Consider the following 19,659-nt stretch of genomic DNA (forward strand, 5'->3'; position numbering starts at 1 on the left):
AAAAAAAAAAAAGAGTACCATTTCAGGAAAAGTCTGCAATGAGCAGACTCTGGCAGGGATCTCTTCTCTCCAGGCCATCTTCATGACAGCCCATCCAGAAACGAGATAAAGAGCAGCTGGATTTCGCCACTTAAAAAAGTTTTTCACTGAATCATTTTAATTATGGTAAAACCCAAAGCAACACACACCGTGGTTCGGAAGACCAGCTCACTAAGGCATCTACCCTCTGGTGTTGCAGGAAGCACCCTGGCCCTGATAAGCCTGCTCCAACATAAGGAGGATGCAGGGTCTTCTCTGCTGGACCTCTGGAAGGTGTTGTGTGTCGGAAATGTCCCTGGGCTCCCCCCAACAGATGCCAGGGCCAGGCCAGTCAGAGCCCGTGACGTCTTGCCAGGTGCCCCACAAGAGCTCCAGAGGTCAGGTCTGCTGGAGGCCAGGCTGCCTGAGCGCTCCTGCTGGGCTGCTGGTGCATCTGCTCAGGGCACACACTTCTCGTTCAGAGTGTGTAAAGCTGGGCCGGGCACTACAGAATGGGGAAAGCATTCGGTTGAGCAGAGCCTTCACACCTGCAGGATGCTGGACAGAGCTCTACCACGCACCCGAAGATCAGTAAAGACGATGAGCCCAGTGCCTGCAGCCACACTCTTCAGAGGGAAGGGGCAGCTCCCACCAGCCTCCACGACCTTGGGAAGGAGCCCCTCAGAGCTCAGAGCTCTCCGGTCTCACTTTAAGGAAGGACACTTGATGCTTTCCATTCTATCGAGTGGGGTTTTCACAGTGACATGACTCAGTGCCAGGAAAGGCACTCCACTTGTCAGCCAATCGTCCCATGTATCCAGAGTCTTTGACAAAGGCAGATGACCTTAACACTTCTTGCACAATCCCAATAGTCTGCTCAAAAAATAAGGGCATTGGGAGACTTTTCTCCAAGGATGAAATTCCAGAAGTTTTATCTGGATGCAGTGGCCACACTTGTAAGTGGCCTCTTTTCACCCCAGACCACCTGTGTGGGGTGCTTGCTTTGTTTGTCTCACTGCTCACAGGTCTTGGCAACAGGTGACTCGGGTACTTGGGAGCTGGGGTCGGCCAGCCCAGCTCAACCCAACCACCAGGAGACTCCTGCCTGGCAGTTCCCATGCTCACATGGCTGGTCTCTCTGAGGCTGAGGTGCAGACGCCTGGCACCTGTGTGTGCTCACAGTTCACCTGATATTAGCGACTACCCAGGCCGGCATGCTAACCAGTGCCACCCGGGGCACTTTAAGCACCCGGTTTCTTCTTTAAAAAACAGGACTGAGACACAGAATTATCTTTTACTGTTTTGCTGTGCACTTTATCATGGGAAGTAAGGACAGTAAAGATCACATCTAGGGCTGGGTTGTGGCTCAGCGGTAGAGCCCTCACCTAGCATGTGCAAGGCCCTGGGTTCAATCCTCAGCAGCACATAAAATAAATACATACATAAATAAAGGAAAGAAAGAAAGAGAGATATTGTGTCCTGTCAACAGCTACAACTAAAAAATAAATATAAAAAAAAAATTACATCTGATTCAACTTTGCCTACCTGAGTTATTTCTGAACGTTAAATACAGTCATTTTCAAAAAAGTCTTATTAACCCCCTTAAGGTACATTGGGAGCTAACTTTTGGGGAAAAAACACATCTTTACTGCACAGATCCTCTGCACGGGGAAGTCCTGAAGACCTGTTCAGAACCCACGGCTGAGCCCCAGACACCAGAGGAACACCAAGGGAGCTCACCAAGGCTTACAGGCTAGTGGAGGATCAAGCACCAGCCTTGCTAATTCAGTGTAGTGACACTTAACACTGAATCCATACTGAATTTTACACGAGTGAACTACATCAGTACTTCTTCCTTCCATTAAAACAATGGACCTTACGAAAACACAGATAAAACCAGCTGCAGCACAGGTGAGGAAGTCTTACACGTCTGTCAGTCAGTGCTGGCTAAGATGCTGAGTATCACCTCGTCAAAACCAGTGATCGGGCTGGGCTGGGCTCAGCAGTAGAGCGCTTGCCTAGAACATGGAGGCACTGAGTTCCATCCTCAGCACCACAGGAAAATAAGTAAATAAAAAATAAAGGTATTGTGTGCATCTACAACTACGAAAAAAATTAAAATAAACGAACAAAAACCAAACCAGCGAGCTTCTTGAGAAATAACACACGGGTTTTGTGAAACTAAAGATTTTTGCTATAACTTGCATCTGGAAGTCCGAAGCCACCTATGGCTGGGACGACTTGAGTGAGAGGGGCTTCAGCTAGATAAGCAGCCCACAAACAGATCTGCTGGGACAGAAAGAGCTTCCCAGTCTCACACCACTGCAACTTACAGGGGCTACCTGACTCCACAGTGTGAACCTCAGCTGAAGCACCCTACCACAATCAGAAATGCTAAGAACTGTGGTGTTGAATTTAAAAATTTTTGATACCTCAGCCCCATCTCCAACTTTTAAAAAATTTTGAGAAGGGTCTACTAAGCTATTGAGGCTGGCCTCAAACTTGCAATCCTCCTGCCCCAGCCTTGTGAGTTGCTGGGATCACAGGCCAGGGCCACTGTGCCTGGTGTGGTATTGCACTTGGAGCTGGCAGCAGTTAGCACTTTCAATATTTTGGTTAAAATTTAGTTGTCTTTTAACACATCAATAATACATATTATGGGAGAGAACACCATCCTTTCCTATCTTATTTACAACTGTGGCTTTTGGTGGTGCTGGGGTTGGACCCAGGATTGCGCACATACTGGTGAGCTCTCCACCACTGAGCCACACCCAGCCCAAGGACTGCAGTGTGTTAACTCCCCTCGGGCTCCAGGAATGGCGAGTGCTGGCAGGGCTCAGGTGGAGCCAGCAGATCTGCCCCTGGAACATGCCACTATCTTCTGAAGGAAGAGATGAGGCAGGGTCCAGGTGTGAGGGTCCAGGGGGGCACCCGGACTGCCAGGCAGGAGAGGCAGTTACCGAGAGGCACTCGGCAGATGCCAGCTCTGGGCACAGAGCTCACTGGAAGGCTTTGTTTCACGATATTATCACATGTACTTTATGATATGATAAAGCTGTTCTTTTCCTTGACTGAAACTGACAGCCTACCATCAGACAGAAAGCATAATGAGGAAACGGCCACTTGCCCACCTCTTATCTAAGATGTAAACACATTAAGGAAGATCAAGTAATCCCCAAGTTACCGTGTTAGCACTCAGTCCATGATAAGGACACAGACCCACAGCCCTACAGCGCCTGTGCTGGGTGGTGCTCTTGGTCATGAGCACCCACCTGGGCACAGCCTGAGGCCAAGGAACCCCACCAAGCTAGGCAGGCAGGGCATGTGCAGCCCTGGGTACCAGGTGCTTCACCCACACCACTTGTGGAGCCAGAGAAGAGCCCGTAGCTCAGATGGGCACGGGACCTTCATCACTGGCCCCTGAGCAGGGATCACAATGAATTGTTTTTGCTTGTCCGAGCCAGAGGGGAAGGAAACCGGGAAGAAATCCCTGCATGTGCTGCAGTGGGGCCTGGTCAACTCTGGCGTATATTTTCAGTTCCGTAATGGCAAAAGGAACTTATTCAATTTTTTAAATTTCAGAATTCCTGGGGCTTAAAAAAAAATATCAAAAGCATGTTAGCAGGGCTGTTAATTTAATTAAAAAATAACAAGATTTTTATGTTTTTTTTTTTTTTTTTTTGCCGGGTGTAATGACAGGAAGTAGATGATCAGGTCCACCTGTCAGGAAGGCAGGTCCAGGTCAACACAGACAGGCACACATAGGCCGCCAGGCCTCCAGGACTGTCCTGGGCAGGGACACAGCACAGAGACAAATGGGCATATGGTTTTCAACAGTTAAGAGTGCAGGGCATCTGCATTTTTCCTATGGGAGAGGTGACAGCGATTCCAAAAAGAAACACCAGGCACCCGCAATGTGAGAGCTGTGTGAGAAAAAATGTGACAGATCCAAAGGCATGAGCCCTAGGGATGGGCCATGCCTGAGCCTCTGGCAAGCTAGCCACAGCTGTACCTCATTTTAAGAGGTTTTACCAGGCAGTAAGCTCTGAGGCCCTGGCAGGTGCTGGCCCCAGTGTTTACTGCCTTCTCAGAACCGGATCCTGAAGAAGGCTCTGTTCAACAGTGGGATGCTGGGACAGCAGAGGGATTAAATGAGAAGACAAATTTATACTCCTGCCTCGTCCAAGCATGAACCAAGCAGCAGAGATTTCTTCTGTACTGAAATTTGTACGCTCAAAATAAACCAGGAAGGGACTTTCATACCAACAGGAGACCCATGCCACCCTGCGAACCTTCTCACACTCAGCACCATGCCAGGCCTGCTTTCCTGACCTGTTACAATTTAAATAAAGCTTTGACTTTTCCCTTTCTTCATCTTTTTTTTTTTTTTTTGCTTGGTAGTAGTTGGTGATCTTTTTTGGTGCTGGGCACTCAACCCAGGGCCTCATGCATGCTTGGCAAGTGCTCCACCACGAAGCCACATCTTGGCCTGTCTTATTTACTTATTTTAGTCTTTATTTAATTTTTTATACTGAGAATTGAACTTGGGGTCGCTTAACCACTGAGCCACACCCCCAACTTTTTAATTTTTTTAGACAGGATGCTGCTAAGGTTGCTGAGGCTGGAGTAGAACCTGCTGTCCTCCAGCCTTAGCCTCCTGAGCCACTGGAATCCCAGGTGTGGCCACCACGCCTGGTTGAAGGACTTATCTGCAGGACACAGACACCCACATGCACATCTGCCCAGGCACATGGGGCTGCAGCTAAGCTTTCTGCCCAGCTCTACTGGCACCAGCAGGAGGAGGATCCACAGACAGGAGGGCTTTGGGCACTGCCCCGCACACCCACCTCGACCGCCGCACTGTCCGGTAGGCACTGGGAAGCGCGTGCTTGGCTTTTGAGTGTGACCTAGACCTGGACTTGGAAGATGCATGGTACTTGGGAGAGCGTGACCTAGTTCGAGACCGTTTTTTGTGCTTTTTCTTTTTCTTTTCTCTTTCTTCTTCTCTCGGTGGATCTCTGCTTTTGCTTGAAGGCCTTTCTGGTGGCTTCACTTCTAAAGTAGGCAGAGGTCTGCCTCCAGTCAGTACAGGACAGGGCACAGCACTGGCTTCCTAGGAACAGAAGCAAACGGGACAACAGGATGTTTTAGAACACAGACCACACAAGAGCAGCTTTGGGTCCCTCACACGCAGATGCCTTGCACTCTCAGGAAGTACTGCCTCTCTGAGAGCCCTGCCCTCAGGAGGACCACAGCACACACCTTATACCGAAAGGGCACACGGACCCCAGAGGCTCTTCCTGCACAGTAACTCCCCACCACAGTATTGAAGTTCACTATGTTAAAAATTCTGTATTTGCTATTCAATGACTTTCCACTAAAACAGATTCTGTAAATCTCCAATACGAGGGTTTTCATACATCCGAATGCAACTTTTTTGCAAGTCTTAACCAGAGGAGGAGGTACCTCTTGGAGTGCAGGAAAACTTTGGGTGACAGAGGCATGCTCCAGGGTGCACAAGTCTCACTGCACTGCAGGGAGCCTCACAGCAGGAGCACGGCACCCAGATGTAGGGCAGCTGCCTCCCCAGAGGGGCAGCTGCACTTTCAGGCCACAGCTCAGCTGGAAGCAGATTCTGACCAAATGTTGAAGCCTCTAAAAACTTCTCACTTGGAATTCTACTGTGAGGCTTGTGGAACGTGTCCCCGGACACCACAGGGGCCCTCAACAGAGGCACTGTCAGCAGCTGGCTTGGCATTTGGGAATCTGCCTGGTGAGTGGCTGTCCTCCCTGGAGACCACCTGACAAGGGCAGATGGGTGGGCCTCTCACAGGCCACTTCCAGAGCTTGCTTCTCATTGCAGCTCTGAGAGGAGGAGCCAGTCAGGGGTGCTCTGTGGGGCAGGTAGCTGTCTAGGATCCAACGGCCACTGGAGCTGGCTGCTTCAAGATGTGAGACCCTCCAGCCTCCCTGCTGCCTACACCCGGTGTGCATCTCTACACGCCTGCACACTAAGCAGAGGCTCCCAAGGCAGCAGTGGCAGCACATGGGCTGGAGTCCCAGGGAGCTGTTATCCGCAGTCCGTTCTCATTAAAGGAACTCAGTCACCGGAGCTGTGGAGCGCAGGCTTCAGATGGCCCCGCACCCCCATCTGCAAGGTGGCTTCCGCGTCTATGTTTATGTGCAGGCTTATTTCTCTTAGATTTGTTTGTCGTTGGAGCACATTAGTGGGGTTCATCATGCTACATTCAGACAGGCACATGAACATGATAATCTGATCAATTTCACTCCCCAGTATTTTCCCTCTCCTACCTCTACCAGGTTTGCTATTTTTTTTTTTTTTTTTGGTACTGGGGATGGACCCAGGGTGCCCCACCACTCGGCTACATCCCCAGTTTTTCATTTTGAGATAGACTCTTTCTAAGTCTCTGAGGCTGGCCTGGGAACCTGTAAGCTTCTTGTCTCAGCCTCCTTCTCTGGGATCATGGAGTGGCCACCATGCCCAGATATTAAGGAATTTCCTAATATCTCCAGGGACCATTTCTCAAGGGAACCCATTTCAACGTGGGCCAGTTCTTGTCAAAAACGTCTTTCTCACTCAAATTCTATTAGAATAATATTTTTTTTCAGGTTTAGTATAAAACTATCTCACTGTTACAAGAGTTTAATATGTAAACATTCCACTGCACACACTAATAAATGATGTTTTAAATCACAGGCAGCCACTTTGCAGCTTCACCTGTGTCCCCGTGTGCAGAGGCACAGCATGGTGAACAGGCGGAGTGCAGTACCTCTCAAGGTGAGCAAGGGGGAGGCAGGCTGGGTGTGGGACAGCTCGCGGATGCTGGACTGCCAGAAAAATTAGCTCTGTGCCCTTCAGAAAGGCCAGCAGTCTCAGAGCGCAAGGAGTGCACCCTGCATGAGATGTGCGAGCCCCCACTAACCCTGACGGCACCCGAGGCTTCCTAGAGCCTACTAACATGTGCCAAAGGCCATTCTGAAAGGACGGATGGGGCTTCCCAGAGTGAAGCACGTCACTCCTCACCCTCTGCCCTCACACCAGGTGGGTAGGGCAGGGGCACGAGCTGCTTGACCGCAGCCTGCCAACCTCTGTCCCACTGAGGCTGCGGCTCCACTGAAAGGAGGGGTTGGTCTGAAATGAGACCTTCACGATGCGAGCTGCGGCCCAGCTGAGGGTCTACTTATTCTAAAGAGATGGTTGTCCTTCCCTGTTAAGGTGGAAACAGGCAGCCACGGTGGCCTCTCGGTAGCCCTTGTCACCGGCAGGAGAGCAGAGCTGTGTCTGCGTAAGTGGCTGGGGGATGTGGATAGGCGCTGACGTGCTATTACAGCCAGGTCCAACTCTACGATCAAGAGTTCACAACTGTCGGGATTCTTTTTTTTTTTTTTTTTGAGACAAGTCATTCTGTGTTGTCCAGGCTGATTTCCAAGTTCTGGGCTCAAATGATCCTCTAGCCTCAGCCTCCCAAGTAGCTGGGACCACAGGCACTGGTGGGCTCGAAAACTGTAGAGAAACATCAAGGCCGAATCAACACCTAGTTAGCTGCTCCTTCTAGGCTTTGCTGCAAAAGCCGGTTTGTCCTTGGTGAGCGCAACCATAGGCACCGCATTCAACACACGAGGCCACCGCGTACCTGACGTGGCTAGCCAACACAAAGGACAGAATCCTCACTCTACTTGATGTTAATCAAATCAGTCAGTGTGGCTAGGAACCCCATACTGTAGTGTACACCCAACAATAACTGTCAACGTCAATGACAACTTACACCGTTTAACATTTACACTGCCTTGTTTAAGGATTCCGGATTCCCAGTTGTCTTAACCGAAACTACTCTTAACTGGGTGGTAGTGTACAGATGTAATCCCAGTGACTGGAGAGGCTAAGTTGGGAGGACCACAAGTTCCAAGCCAGTCTTAGCAACTTAATAAGACCCTGTCTCACAGTAAAAAGTGAAAAAAAGGGCTGGGGACTTAGCTCCATGGAAGAGCACCCAGGGTTCAACCACAGTATGGAAAAACAACAGACAACCTCCATCCCCGCTCCCCTGCCAACTACACATATGAGCAACTGGAGTAAAATTAAGTGGTCACTATCTAAGTCTGGACCACACTCCAACCCAGTGCCAGCACTGCTGCTGCTTGGGGTCTGAGGGTGCCTGGCCCAGCCTATGGAGAGTGGCAGGCAGAAGCTGCCCAAGGCCACAGAGGCAAGGTTAGCAGCTGCAGCACTGACTCTTCAAGGGTCTCCCAGGAACTAAAGCTGCCCTTTCAGAAAGGATTTTAACACTCCAGCAAAAATAATCAAAGTTGGGCTGGGGATGTGGCTTAAGTGGTGCTTGCCTGGCATGCATGGGGCGCTGGGTTCGATCCTCAGCACCATATAAAAATAAAGATGTTGTGTCCACCGAAAACTAAAAAATAAATATTAAAAAAATCTCTCTCTCAAAAAAAAAAAAAAAAAAAAAAGACCAAAGCCCAAATTATGACCGGACACAGGGTGGGGCAGGTGTTAAGCAAGACCTGGAGGAATCATGGAGGACTCCTGCATAAATCACTTATGAACACGGAACACCCACTGCCCACGCCCCACAGGCTGACAAACCACACTGGGTGCTCCTGGACCCACACTGCCTGCCTCCTGCACCTCCCACCACCCTACCCACTCCACGGGCAGGCGTGGCCAGGCTGCTCTTGGCTACCATGTGTGCTCAGCATGTTGGGTGCCCCACAAACTGTTGGCCACTGCCACCCCTTCCAGCTTTGCCCAAGTACTTCACCCCTGGGCAGCTGGCCAGAGGCCCAGGCTCACCACCACCAGCCCCCACCCCCCCACTGCTGGCTGTGTACACGGGACAGCACGGCCGCTGGTCCACAGACAGTCCTGGTTCACATGCCCACAGCCTCAGACCCTGGAGCCCACAGGCTCGCAAACAGGTTGACTTCTATCACCATTTCCTTTCCGAGTTTTATTCGACAGGACTAACAGCTTAAAAAGAATTACTAGAATCCAAAAAGCCCTAAAATGTTTACGACTAGTGACTGACTAGTAGTAATCCAGAAGGGTGGGCATCCACGACCCCTGTCTTTGTTTTAAGAACACAGGCACACACCAAGAACAAAGGCAGTCCACGCACAGGCTTGTGGGTACCAGTGTCCTGTCAACACCAGTCTAGGCCAACGTGCACACTGCAAGACAGCATCCCAAATGATATTCAATAAGGGCACTTTTTTTTCTTTAAAAATTTTTTTTTTGATACCAGGGACTGAACCCAGGGGGTGCTCAACCACAGAGCCCAGACCAACACAGCCTACAGCACACTAAACACAGGAGAGTGCTTGTCCTTAAAACACGTGAGCAGTACCAGGGCTGCTCCAGGGAGCCTGAAGAGAAGGCAGGAGCACTGCAGCCAGGCCGTGTGCCCGGCCTTCGGAGCGTGTCCTCCCCTCCTGGCAGGGTCCTCTTGCACTCAGTGCCTGCTCAGCTGGCCACAGCTATGGCCATTTGGCGGTGCCTCACACTGCCTCACCTAGGGGTACCAGTGGCCACACCTGGTCCTGTCTCAAGTCCCCTGGGCTCTAAACACATACATTTACTATCTGCAACCGTGGGGATGGAGCCAGCAAGTGCTCACACCAGCCACGTTCCTGGTTCACCCTTTTGTGGTTCTGGGGATGGAAGTGGGAGTGCTTGGCCACTGAGCTACGCAACCAACTCTTTTTATATTTTTTTGAGACAAGGTCTGGCTAAGTTGCTCAGCCTGGACTTGAAGTTGTGATGCTCCTGCCTTGGCCTCCTGAGTCACTTGGATTATAGGTGTGTGCCACAATGCTCGGCTTGGGCTAAATACACACACAAGCTAAGGCTTGAACCCAGGGCCTTGGGCATTCAAGGCAAGTGCTCTACCAACTGAACTCCATCCCCAGCCCCAGGCTAAAAGTATCTTTGAGCTTGACTCTTGCTCATGACAACTGCCAATTTAATTACAAGTACCTCTGCTTCAGGGCTACTGAGACAGCCATTACCATCTGCAGCTACCACTGCATCTATGCTGAAAAGGTTCAGTGGCTGTGAGCTGAAGGATGCCTGTCCAGGAAGAGTCACCCAAAGATCTGGACACTCAAATCACTTCCACGAAGCACAGCCCAAACCAAGATGAACACAGGAAGACAAAAGGCCCCGTATAGGACACGCTGCGGGGAAGGGACACTTCTGGCAGCTGTGACTGCGTTCCCACTAGGACACCATGCCCTGGAGCATTCTGGGGCTCGAGTACAACACAACTGGCCCAAGTCTCTGCCTGCAAATGTCCCTCGGGAACCCTTCCCTCTAGCACACCGACGGGAACACAGGCCCCATTTTAAACCAGCCCCCTGCAGCCCTGCCATGGGAGCAGCTCCCGGTTCTCTTGGGCTTCTCCCTCCTGCTGCCTGCACCAGCTCAACTCACCAGGAAGCGCAGATGCCGCACCTCCTGCTTCTCCTCGGAGAGCACCAGAAGTACCTCAGCGTCAGTTGCTGCCTGACAGCCTTCAGGTGGTGCCCACTGTTCCCTCACCAGAGCCAGTCTATGGAGAACTCTGACGAAGGCAGAGGACAACACCCCTCAAGGAGCTCATGCCAAAATGGTGCTGAGGACCGAACCCAGGGGCTCTGCCACTGAGCTGCACCCCTGTCCTATTCTCAGACACCCTTGAAATACGATGTAAATACCAAACAAGACTCAGGTGGGACTGCTATAAAGCATCTGAAAGTCAAGACTTGGAGCTGGGTATGGCTCGGTGGTAAAGCATTTGCCCTGATTCGACCCCTCACACCACGAGAAGGCTCCCCAATCACCAAGCGACTGACTGAAAAAATCACAATTTAAATGATTCTAAATCAATGCATCTAGGAAAAGAGCAGATCTCTCGCTGAATGCTATGGCCACTGCTGAAGTCGTCAGGGTATGGAGGTCCCTGGTCCAAGTGCTGCTCCAAGCTCCTTCTGTAGGGGAGGCTCCTAAGCACCATGTCACATCCTTGCTGGGGCTGAGTTCCTGGCCACACTACTTGAAAAGCAGCTGTCCGTGCTCACACAACTTTCCCCCTGTGGTGCTGGCTATGGAACCTGGGCCGGGAGCACATCCACCTCTGGGCCTCAGCCCAGCGCACGCCCTGGTGTGGACTCCCTGCCCCAGCACAAGCTCGCAATGTGCCTGATGCGGCTAAGACTCTGCTTCAGTTACGAGTCAGACCACCTCCCACCACAGACCCCGTGCAACCCCCACAAAGCCCTCCTGTTGGCCAGCCCACAAGGTGGCCAAGAGCAGAACATCAGACAGCACCTGGGGTGGATGGCACATGTGCACTCAGGGCCGCCAGTAGGCTCATGACTGAGGCCCAGCCTCACAGGAGGCAGGAGCTGGGCTGCCAGCACCTCCCTCTGGTTGGACACTGCAGAGTTGGGAGAGCCCGTGCTCATATGATTTCACCTACCAAACTCCCCAAGAACACCAACGCAGACTTTCTTCAACATACCTCTACACTGAAAGGACTCTCCTCAATCTTTCCAACTTCTGCTTCTGGCAGAGGATTTTTTAAAGTTTGCAAAAATAAGGCTGCTTTCCTTTTACGTTCTGCCTGAAGCTGCTTCTCCTTTGACTCCTTGGATGCCTGGGCCAGTTTCTCCCGGGCAGCAGCAGCAAGGCGGTCCTCCAGCTTCTGCTTTGCTAAAGGAATGGCAGAGAAAAAAAAAGAGTCTAGAATAAGCAGTATCTGTCTTAACTCCCACACAATGCAGCTATGATGATGACACCGATTTCAGAATCGGCAGACAGGGCGGGCAAATCACAGCAGCTTGTTTTGAGGAGGGGCACTCTGCTTTCAAAGTTGGCAGGCTGGTGGGTTCCAAACCAGCAGGAGCTCCAAGATGGCTCTGGCTCAGTGCAACCATTAACAACCCTTGCAGATGGGACACTCTCTGAAGAGCCTTGCTCCACGTGACCCAACACCTGTTGAGCTCATGTGCAGGAGGTGCAGGTTTGGACGTACAGACCAAGCACAGCTGCTGGGGTTGGCAGCTGCAGTATGGTGCCAGCTCCTGACAGGAGGCCTGCTGTGGCCAAAGAGCTACCTGTCGGGGGTGGCCTGACCTGTTTGTGTTCACAGAAAAGGCAACTCAAGAGAGCCAGTCAGAACAGACAGAGACCACAAATATAGACGCTATTTAACTACTTTTATGCAGAACGTCATTTATTTGGGAGTAAGGGCAGGAAGATTTATAGGAGAGCCCCTAAATGCTGTTGGTCACGTGTCAGGTATGCAGGGGCCACGCTGTAACCCATGAAGATGAGCCGGAGCTGAGAAATTGGCTCCGAAGTGCATCATCTTCAAGGGCGATGGTTCTGCTGAGACAGCCTCACAAAAGGCAGCTCCCAGCTTGGTGTGTTAATTTGGGCTGGGAGTCCAGGCCAAGCACATCACCCTGGGGCTGCTGTCAATGCACAAAGTGGCCTCCATTAGCACCATCTACTTGGTGCACCAGACTGCTCTGAGCACACCGCCAAGGGCACTGTATCCAAAGCTACGGAGGAGCAGAGCGCCTGCTCCAGAGGGTGTTCAAACACTCAGATGTGCTACGCCAACCCCGTGGTTGGGGGTCCAGGTGGCAGCCTTGGAATTTCTGGCTTAGCAGACAAATCTTATACTTATGTCTTTTCTTTCTTTTGAGAACTTTAAAGCTATCGACAAACCTTGCTTTGCTTCTAGCTCCTCCTGGGTAAGCGGGGGCTTCTTTTCCTCGACAACTACACAAGGCGGGGCTGCGGCCGGGCTAGCGTTGGCGGCACTACTAGCACTTTCTTGGCCTTCTTTGCTTTCTTCATCATCATCGTCACTGTCATCATCTAGCTTAACTCGGTTTTTTTCCAAGGGAAGTAGATCATTTTCTTTGGCCTTGATTGCAAAGCTTATTGGAGCAAATGAAGCTATTGAGAGAAGGTGAGAAGTGGACACATTTTTAGGGAGCCAGTGCGCAGAGCTGAACCATCCCGGCCCTAACACTTACTTAGGCTTCGGTGGGTGGGAGGTAGCATCTGCAGTGGAGCCACATCGTATGCAGGGCTCTGTGGGCGCAAGGGCCGTCTCAGGGCCCAAGGGTGCTGTTTGACACCTCTGCGCTCCCAAGCCATGTTCAATAGGGGCAGCTCACACTGGACTCACAGGTAAGTCAGGACTGATGGGGCCTACGCTGCACAGAGGTCAGCTAGGGCCACAGCAGGGACGCTCCTGCTGAGCACCAGTTCAGGGTCACTTGCCATTTTAAATGATCAAATCATTTTTCTTTAAAATTTTTTTTCCTGGCTCAGCATGTAACAATCTGCACAAGCAGGCATAAGATGCGACTCCACTAGGCAAGGATCATCTTTCAAAAATCCCAGCTGTAAGACACTGTTCTCACAGAGCAACAGTCACAGAACTCATTCATTTACTCAGCCACCGTTTTGCTGGGTACCACGTCAGCCCAGGCTCTGCCCCTACAAGGAAGTTCAAGCCAGGCAAAACAAGAGTCCAGGTGATGCCCTTTCCCTAGAATATGGGAAAACAAGAGAAACACAAGCTCAACAAGAGAGCGTGGTCCCAGTCCCCACCTGCCGGGGGAGCACTGAGTTCCGCCTCCCTGAGACAAGGCCAGAATGGGTTACAAACAGCTCACCAATAGCTCAAGCTGCAGTAAGAGCCTGGTTTCTAACCATGGTGAGCTACTGCCTATGAGGGACACAGGTAAGCCACAGCAAGGGGCTTCCGTGAGTCTCACTTGGCCCACACTCATGTGTGGCGTGAGGACAACGAACACTGAGCTGTGCTGCCTGGCTCTGCGACACACAGCCACAGTCAGCAGTCATCCTGGCCCAATGCTGAGGGACCGGGTTTCCCATGCCACACTGGAAAAGCCACAGAAGGGAAGCTGCCTCCTGGGCCATGTGGTGTCTGTCTCCATTCCTGACGCCTGGCAACTGGGGCACCACAGGGCATTGAACCCAGGCTCTGTGGGGATAGGCAATGCCACCATCTTACTGTGGTGTGGCTATGTTTTTTTTTTTTTTTTTTTTTTTAATTTTTTTTTATTGGTTGTTCAAAACATTATAAAGCTCTTCACATATCATATTTCATACATTAGATTCAAGTTGGTTATGAACTCCCAATTTTACCCCAAATACAGATTGCAGAATCACATCGGTTACACATCCACATTTTTACATAATGCCCTATTAGTAACTGTTGTATTCTGCTACCTTTCCTATCCTCTACCATCCCCCCTCCCTCCCCTCCCATCTTCTCTCTCTACCCCACCCACTGTAATTCATATCTCTCCTTGTTTATTTTCCCATTCCCCTCACAACCTCTTATATGTAATTTTGTATAACAATGAGGGTCTCCCTCCATTACCATGCAATTTCCCTTTTCTCTCCCTTTCCATCCCACCTCATGTATCTGTTTAATGTTAATCTTTTCTTCCTGCTCTTCCTCCCTGCTCTGTTCTTAGTTGCTCTCCTTATATCAAAGAAGACATTTGGTATTTGTTTTTTAGGGATTGGCTAGCTTCACTAAGCATAATCTGCTCTAGTGCCATCCATTTCCCTGCAAATTCTATGATTTTGTCATTTTTTAGTGCTGCGTAATACTCCATGGTGTATAAATGCCACATTTTTTTTATCCATTCATCTATTGAAGGGCATCTGGGTTGGTTCCACAGTCTAGCAATTGTGAATTGTGCTGCTATGAACATCGATGTAGCAGTATCCCTGAACAGCCCTCCTCTTTTAGAGAGATGTGTGCATCATCTGCGGGGGAAGTGCTCTGGAGTGGAATCTAAGATGTGGCCTGGGGCCCAATGCAAGGTCTCACCCCTCTGGCCCCTCTCTCCGGATGCACTTGAAACAAAGTTAACAAAGCACACCCTTTATTGCCTGTGGGAATGCAACCTCTCTAAGGAACAAAGAATCCAGGGGCATTTTAAAAGGGGAGGGGAAAAAAAGCATGCACATTAAGCGTTAATTAATGAAATCACTCAAGCAGACTAGGATACACACAAAAGGACTTTAAGACAATTCTGCCCTGCCACCTCTTCCCTCAAGCTAGAAGAGGCAGCAATCAGCAAAGAGACCATTAGGATGAAAGCCCTGGAGCTGCCTTTCAGCACGGTTCACAGGCAGGGCCACAGCCAGGCACAGTGGGGCAAGAGACTTCCTTCCACCCCGCAGCCTCCATCCTTGCCTCTCTCACCAAGGCTGACACCCTGGGGGAGGACGGGGATCCCAGTTCCCACATGAGAGAATCAGACCTGGGCTCGCTCAGTCACAGGGAGGCTGCTTCTGCCTAGGACTCTACAGATCATAGCAGATGGGAGCTCTCCTGACAGCCCCAAGGAATAGCAGGGCACCACGTCACACACCAAACCCGCTCCTCCACAGTGTCAGGACCTGTGCAAGTGGGTCCGCCACAGTGCTTCCCAGGCAGGCCCTGCTGCCCCAGCTGAAGTGGAGCAAGCCCCAGGGCAGGCCAAGGCAGCAGGCAGAGCGGGGCCCAGGGAGCCTCCACTTCCTGTACCACAGGGCTTCTGCTCCAGGCATCAGCTGTCATGCCAAACTGCGGCCCAGAGGCAGCCGGGGTTCTCTGGGGCGTGGGGAGAGCCAAGTGAACAGAGGCAAGTCCAACTGCAGCTCAGGCAGGTGTGGGAAACAATAGGACACGCACTGGGTGCCATCCCTGCCCGCACACCTGGCGGGCTCCAGTGCCCCAGCAACGTCCCTGCACACACATGTGAGCTCCCACCTCAACAGGCTAGAGCTTCGTGGTGTGGATGCACCAGCTGACTTAACGATCTCCAACTGCTTTTGAGATTTTATTTTTTAAATTTTGCTGCCCAGGCTGGTCCCAAACAGTCCTCTGCCTCGGCCCCCAGAGTATCCAGGCTCACCACCACGCCTTGGGAATACTTTGAAACTACCACTTTGAGAGGCCAAAGCCAGTGTCTTTTAAGAGAATAAAAAAAATCTATTAGCTACCTCGCTTTCTTCTTTTCTGAACTATCTTTTCTTAAAAATCTCCTTTGTCCATTTTTCTACTGCACTGATACCTTCCTTATTGATTTGTAAGAGCTCTTTCCACGGTAAAGACATTGATCCTTTAATTAACAATGACCACCATTTAAAAATTTTCATATATATATATATTTAGTTATAGTTGGACACAATACCTTTACTTTGTTTATCTATCTTATGTGGTGCTGAGGATCAAACCCAGTGCCTCCCACGTGCAAGGCAAGCGCTCTACCGCTGAGCCCAGCCCAGTGACCAACCACCACCATTTTGACACGGTCTTGACTCTCCTCAGGCCCAGCCCCCAAGAGACCCACTGACCCTCCTTGTGGTTCATGGCTTCAATCTTAGAAACCCTTTCCCACCCCAAGATCATCAAAGCATCACCTGTACTTTCCTCTCCTCAATTTTACCTCCTACCCCTAACTGCTGGACTGAAATGGAACCACTACTGTTGGAGGCACCGTGATCTGATTTGACTTCTTTGTGGGGGTACAGCCTGCTTTCCCAGCTGGATTACTGCTGAACCATGCTTCCAGAGCATGCTCTCAGTATCATGAGATAACGACCGGGAAGCCTGCCCTATCGACAGGACACCCATAGCAGGGGGCAGATGCGGCACCACCTTGGGCTCCTGGGACAGGCCCCCTGCACCACGGCAGCACCTATGCTTGCGGTGGCCATGGAGGATAACTATTGCGCCCGAGCGCCTGCGGTACCTGTCTTCCTGGGTGCTCGGGAGCAGCTCTCCTGATGCAGGCATCTGCTTCCTGAGGGGAATCATACGGGCCTTTAACTTGTCCTGGCCTGCTGCCTACTTCTAGGGGCAGCTCACCCACCACTAGTTCAACTATTCTTTTAGGCAGACACATCTATGTCAGTTTCCTTCATTTCTTGACATGATTTTAGAAATTTATGCTTTTATTGAAAATGGTTCTCAGTGATTTCAAATTTACTCAAATCCTAGGTCGCATACACTATGCTGTGTTCTCAAAGACACCGACGTCTTCCTCTCGTCCGGGTGCATCTGCTCCTCCCTCCACTGAGAGCAGTGACTGCGTGCTGCTGGTGTCTCCCATGGGCTTTTCTCATTGCTCTCTAACTTGCGCCCACTGCCGTGCAGGCGCTTCCTCCGTCCTGGTGCTGGGACCACCCAGGGCCCTGCAGACACAGCACTCCCCCTCCTGAGCCCCAGCCTGCTTCCAAGGCCCTTGAGTTCGGTGCTTGCTTTGTTTTTATTTTTGGTTTGCCAGCACAGACAGAGCAGGCTGTGAACAGAGCAATGTTCTTCTTGTCCTTACTTTCGTGGTCCTATGACGCCAAGTGCTCAGCGCCTCAGTCATTCTGCTCTAGCACTCGGACCGCTTTATGGGCTCTTCAGATCTGCTTCAACTGCCCACATGCAACGGTACCAAGTGTGACGCGCTGACCTGTCCCCCCTTGGAGAACAGCCCACCTGCTCTTCTACCTGGATGCCTCTTCTGTCTCTTTCCTTTGAGATTTCTCAGAAAACCTAAAGGTGTTTTCTCACCCAGCCTGGTCCTTGATGACTTCTTCACATTAAGACGTGGCAGTTTATTTCCAAGCCATCTTACAGACGTGAGATCATCAGGTGCACTAGCTTGATATTTTCAAGGAGTACAAAGCAGAGACGTTGACATCTCTCCTGTCACAGGGGTGGGGGTCCGTTTCAGAGACCCAACAGCGCCTCAGCAAGCTGCAGCTTTCCGTCCCCAGCCTCACAGGGGGCCTGTGTTGTCCAGGACTGAGTTGGGGGTAGAAAGGAAGCCTGCAGGTGGGCAGCAAGTGTGGGAGCTACACTGGGGTGGGCAGGCCAGGTCTTGGGTGTCCCCAACTTGTCCAAGCCTCCCGCCCACCCTCTTCATTAACAACGGCTTCCCCAAAACCACTGCTCAAGTCCCAGCGTGTCCTTTCCTTCCCTACAAACCACACCCCAGGAAGGTGGCTTCCGATCCGGGGACAGCATTCCACCCTGGTTTCTGGAGCAGTGGCCGCCACTACCCAGCAGTCTACGTGTTTGGTTATTCCAAGGAGAGTTGAAGGTGGCCACAACGGGCAAGGGACTAAACACACGTGAGCTTCCTTGGGACAACTGGGTTACCCTGAATGACCACCACTCGCTCCCCACTGCACTGCCCACCCTCCTCCCCACTAGGAACTGCTGTCACTGCGCCTGCCTCTGCATAGCTGTGCTCCAGGCCACGGTCTCTCACAGCCTCCAAGGATGCCTCTGCCTGCATCTCCTTGGGAAGCCACTGAAGGATGAGGCCATCCCCCAGCAGGCCCGGGGCCTCATGGGAGGGGCAAAGCAACGAGCTGGCTGTCCCACTCCAGACCCTTTGTCCCTGGATGCTGAAGTCACTCAGACACTCTTCATTGGGACAGCAGGCGGCCAGCACATCCCACAGCAGCACCACTGTGAACGGATCCTCTCGATACTCATCAGGGGAACAGCTGCCTCCCCACTTCTGCTACGTGGGGCTCTAGGCAGCCTGCTCCAGCTCTCTCCTGGTCTCCACAGCACCAGCCACTCACACGCATGTGTGTACTGCTGGACCAAAGGCTCCAGGGAGAGAGCAAGGTGACTAAAAGCAAGAGCACATCGTGCTGCCTGGCAGAGGTACTCAGAGGGCTGCTTTGACCAGGAAAGAAAAGGGGTTTCTCGGTGCAATGGTTTGCAAGCAAATATAATTTCAGAAGTCTGAGGGGGATGACACATTATTTAATAATTCATAAACATTTCCTCTGAATTGCTCCAAACAGGCTGTTAAGCAAATGAATCCCCAGGACTAACTCATGGTTCACAGGACTCCAAACGCCCAGCCAGAACACAACCCAGCAAGCCCCACCCTGGCCTGTGTTCCAGGCCAAGAGGCTCTCCTGCAGCTCAGCGGGGCCTGCGAGCAGCCGCAGCAGCGCACCTTTTACCAGCTTCCCGTCCGCAGCGCTCTTACTGGACGAAGCTTCCTTCTTCCCGCCTGAGCTTCGTCCCCCTGCCTCGCCTGTGTCCTCAGGCACGCCAACCTCCCCGGTCTCGCTTGGCTTTTCAGGAGCAGATTCTGCAGGGGCCTCTTCTGGGGCTGCCACAGCCTGGGGAGAGTGACATCACCACACACCATTACATGGAAACCACATGACATCTGTCAGAACATGAGGGACATCACACAGTCACATTTTTAGATTTCAAATTTGTACTCGCTACTTTTTGGCACAGTAGGCTGAAGAGGAGTGGAAGGAGCTCCCCCAGTGCACGTGGCAGGGTGCTGCTCTGTCTCATGGACTGGGCCGTGGCACCTGTCCTGTCAGAACCCCACTTTCCCCAGGGCCTGCTGGGAAGCCAGCGTTCTTTCCTGTGAGCAACCTGAGATAAAGGCTGAGAGGAATCTGCAGAAGGCAGGAGGACAGCAAGGCAGTGAGAACGACAGCAGGGGGCTCTGTGAGGAGGGCGGGCCGCGTGGGCCCTGTGCTCGCTCTGGGCAGGCGGTTCTGTTTCACAGGCTCACGCGCAAGCCACGCAGCTC

The 19,659-nt window shown here is 51.6% G+C and overlaps 1 protein-coding gene across 5 annotated transcripts in view; it reads right to left on the bottom strand.

Moving 5' to 3' along the window:
- Positions 1–19,659, bottom strand: part of Sfswap (splicing factor SWAP) — a 66,942-nt gene that overhangs the window by 10,013 nt on the left and 37,270 nt on the right. For 2 of the 5 annotated variants that reach the window (XM_046445953.2, XM_046445955.2), the window contains 4 exons: positions 19,060–19,228; positions 12,770–13,003; positions 11,556–11,746; positions 4,866–5,131 (listed from right to left, as the gene is read on the bottom strand). In XM_046445953.2, the coding sequence (XP_046301909.1) occupies positions 4,866–5,131; positions 11,556–11,746; positions 12,770–13,003; positions 19,060–19,228 (860 nt within the window). Of the gene's footprint in view, positions 1–384; positions 473–4,803; positions 5,132–5,169; positions 7,544–11,555; positions 11,747–12,769; positions 13,004–19,059; positions 19,229–19,659 lie in introns of those variants that run through there. The other 3 variants (XM_046445957.2, XM_046445956.2, XM_046445954.2) reach the window with 3 other exon arrangements.

The sequence above is a fragment of the Marmota monax genome, unplaced genomic scaffold (genome assembly GCF_021218885.2).
Source record: "Marmota monax isolate L192 unplaced genomic scaffold, Marmota_monax_Labrador192_F-V1.1 WCK01_AAM20220418_F8-fsc00200, whole genome shotgun sequence".
NCBI classification, from domain to species: Eukaryota; Metazoa; Chordata; class Mammalia; order Rodentia; family Sciuridae; genus Marmota; species Marmota monax.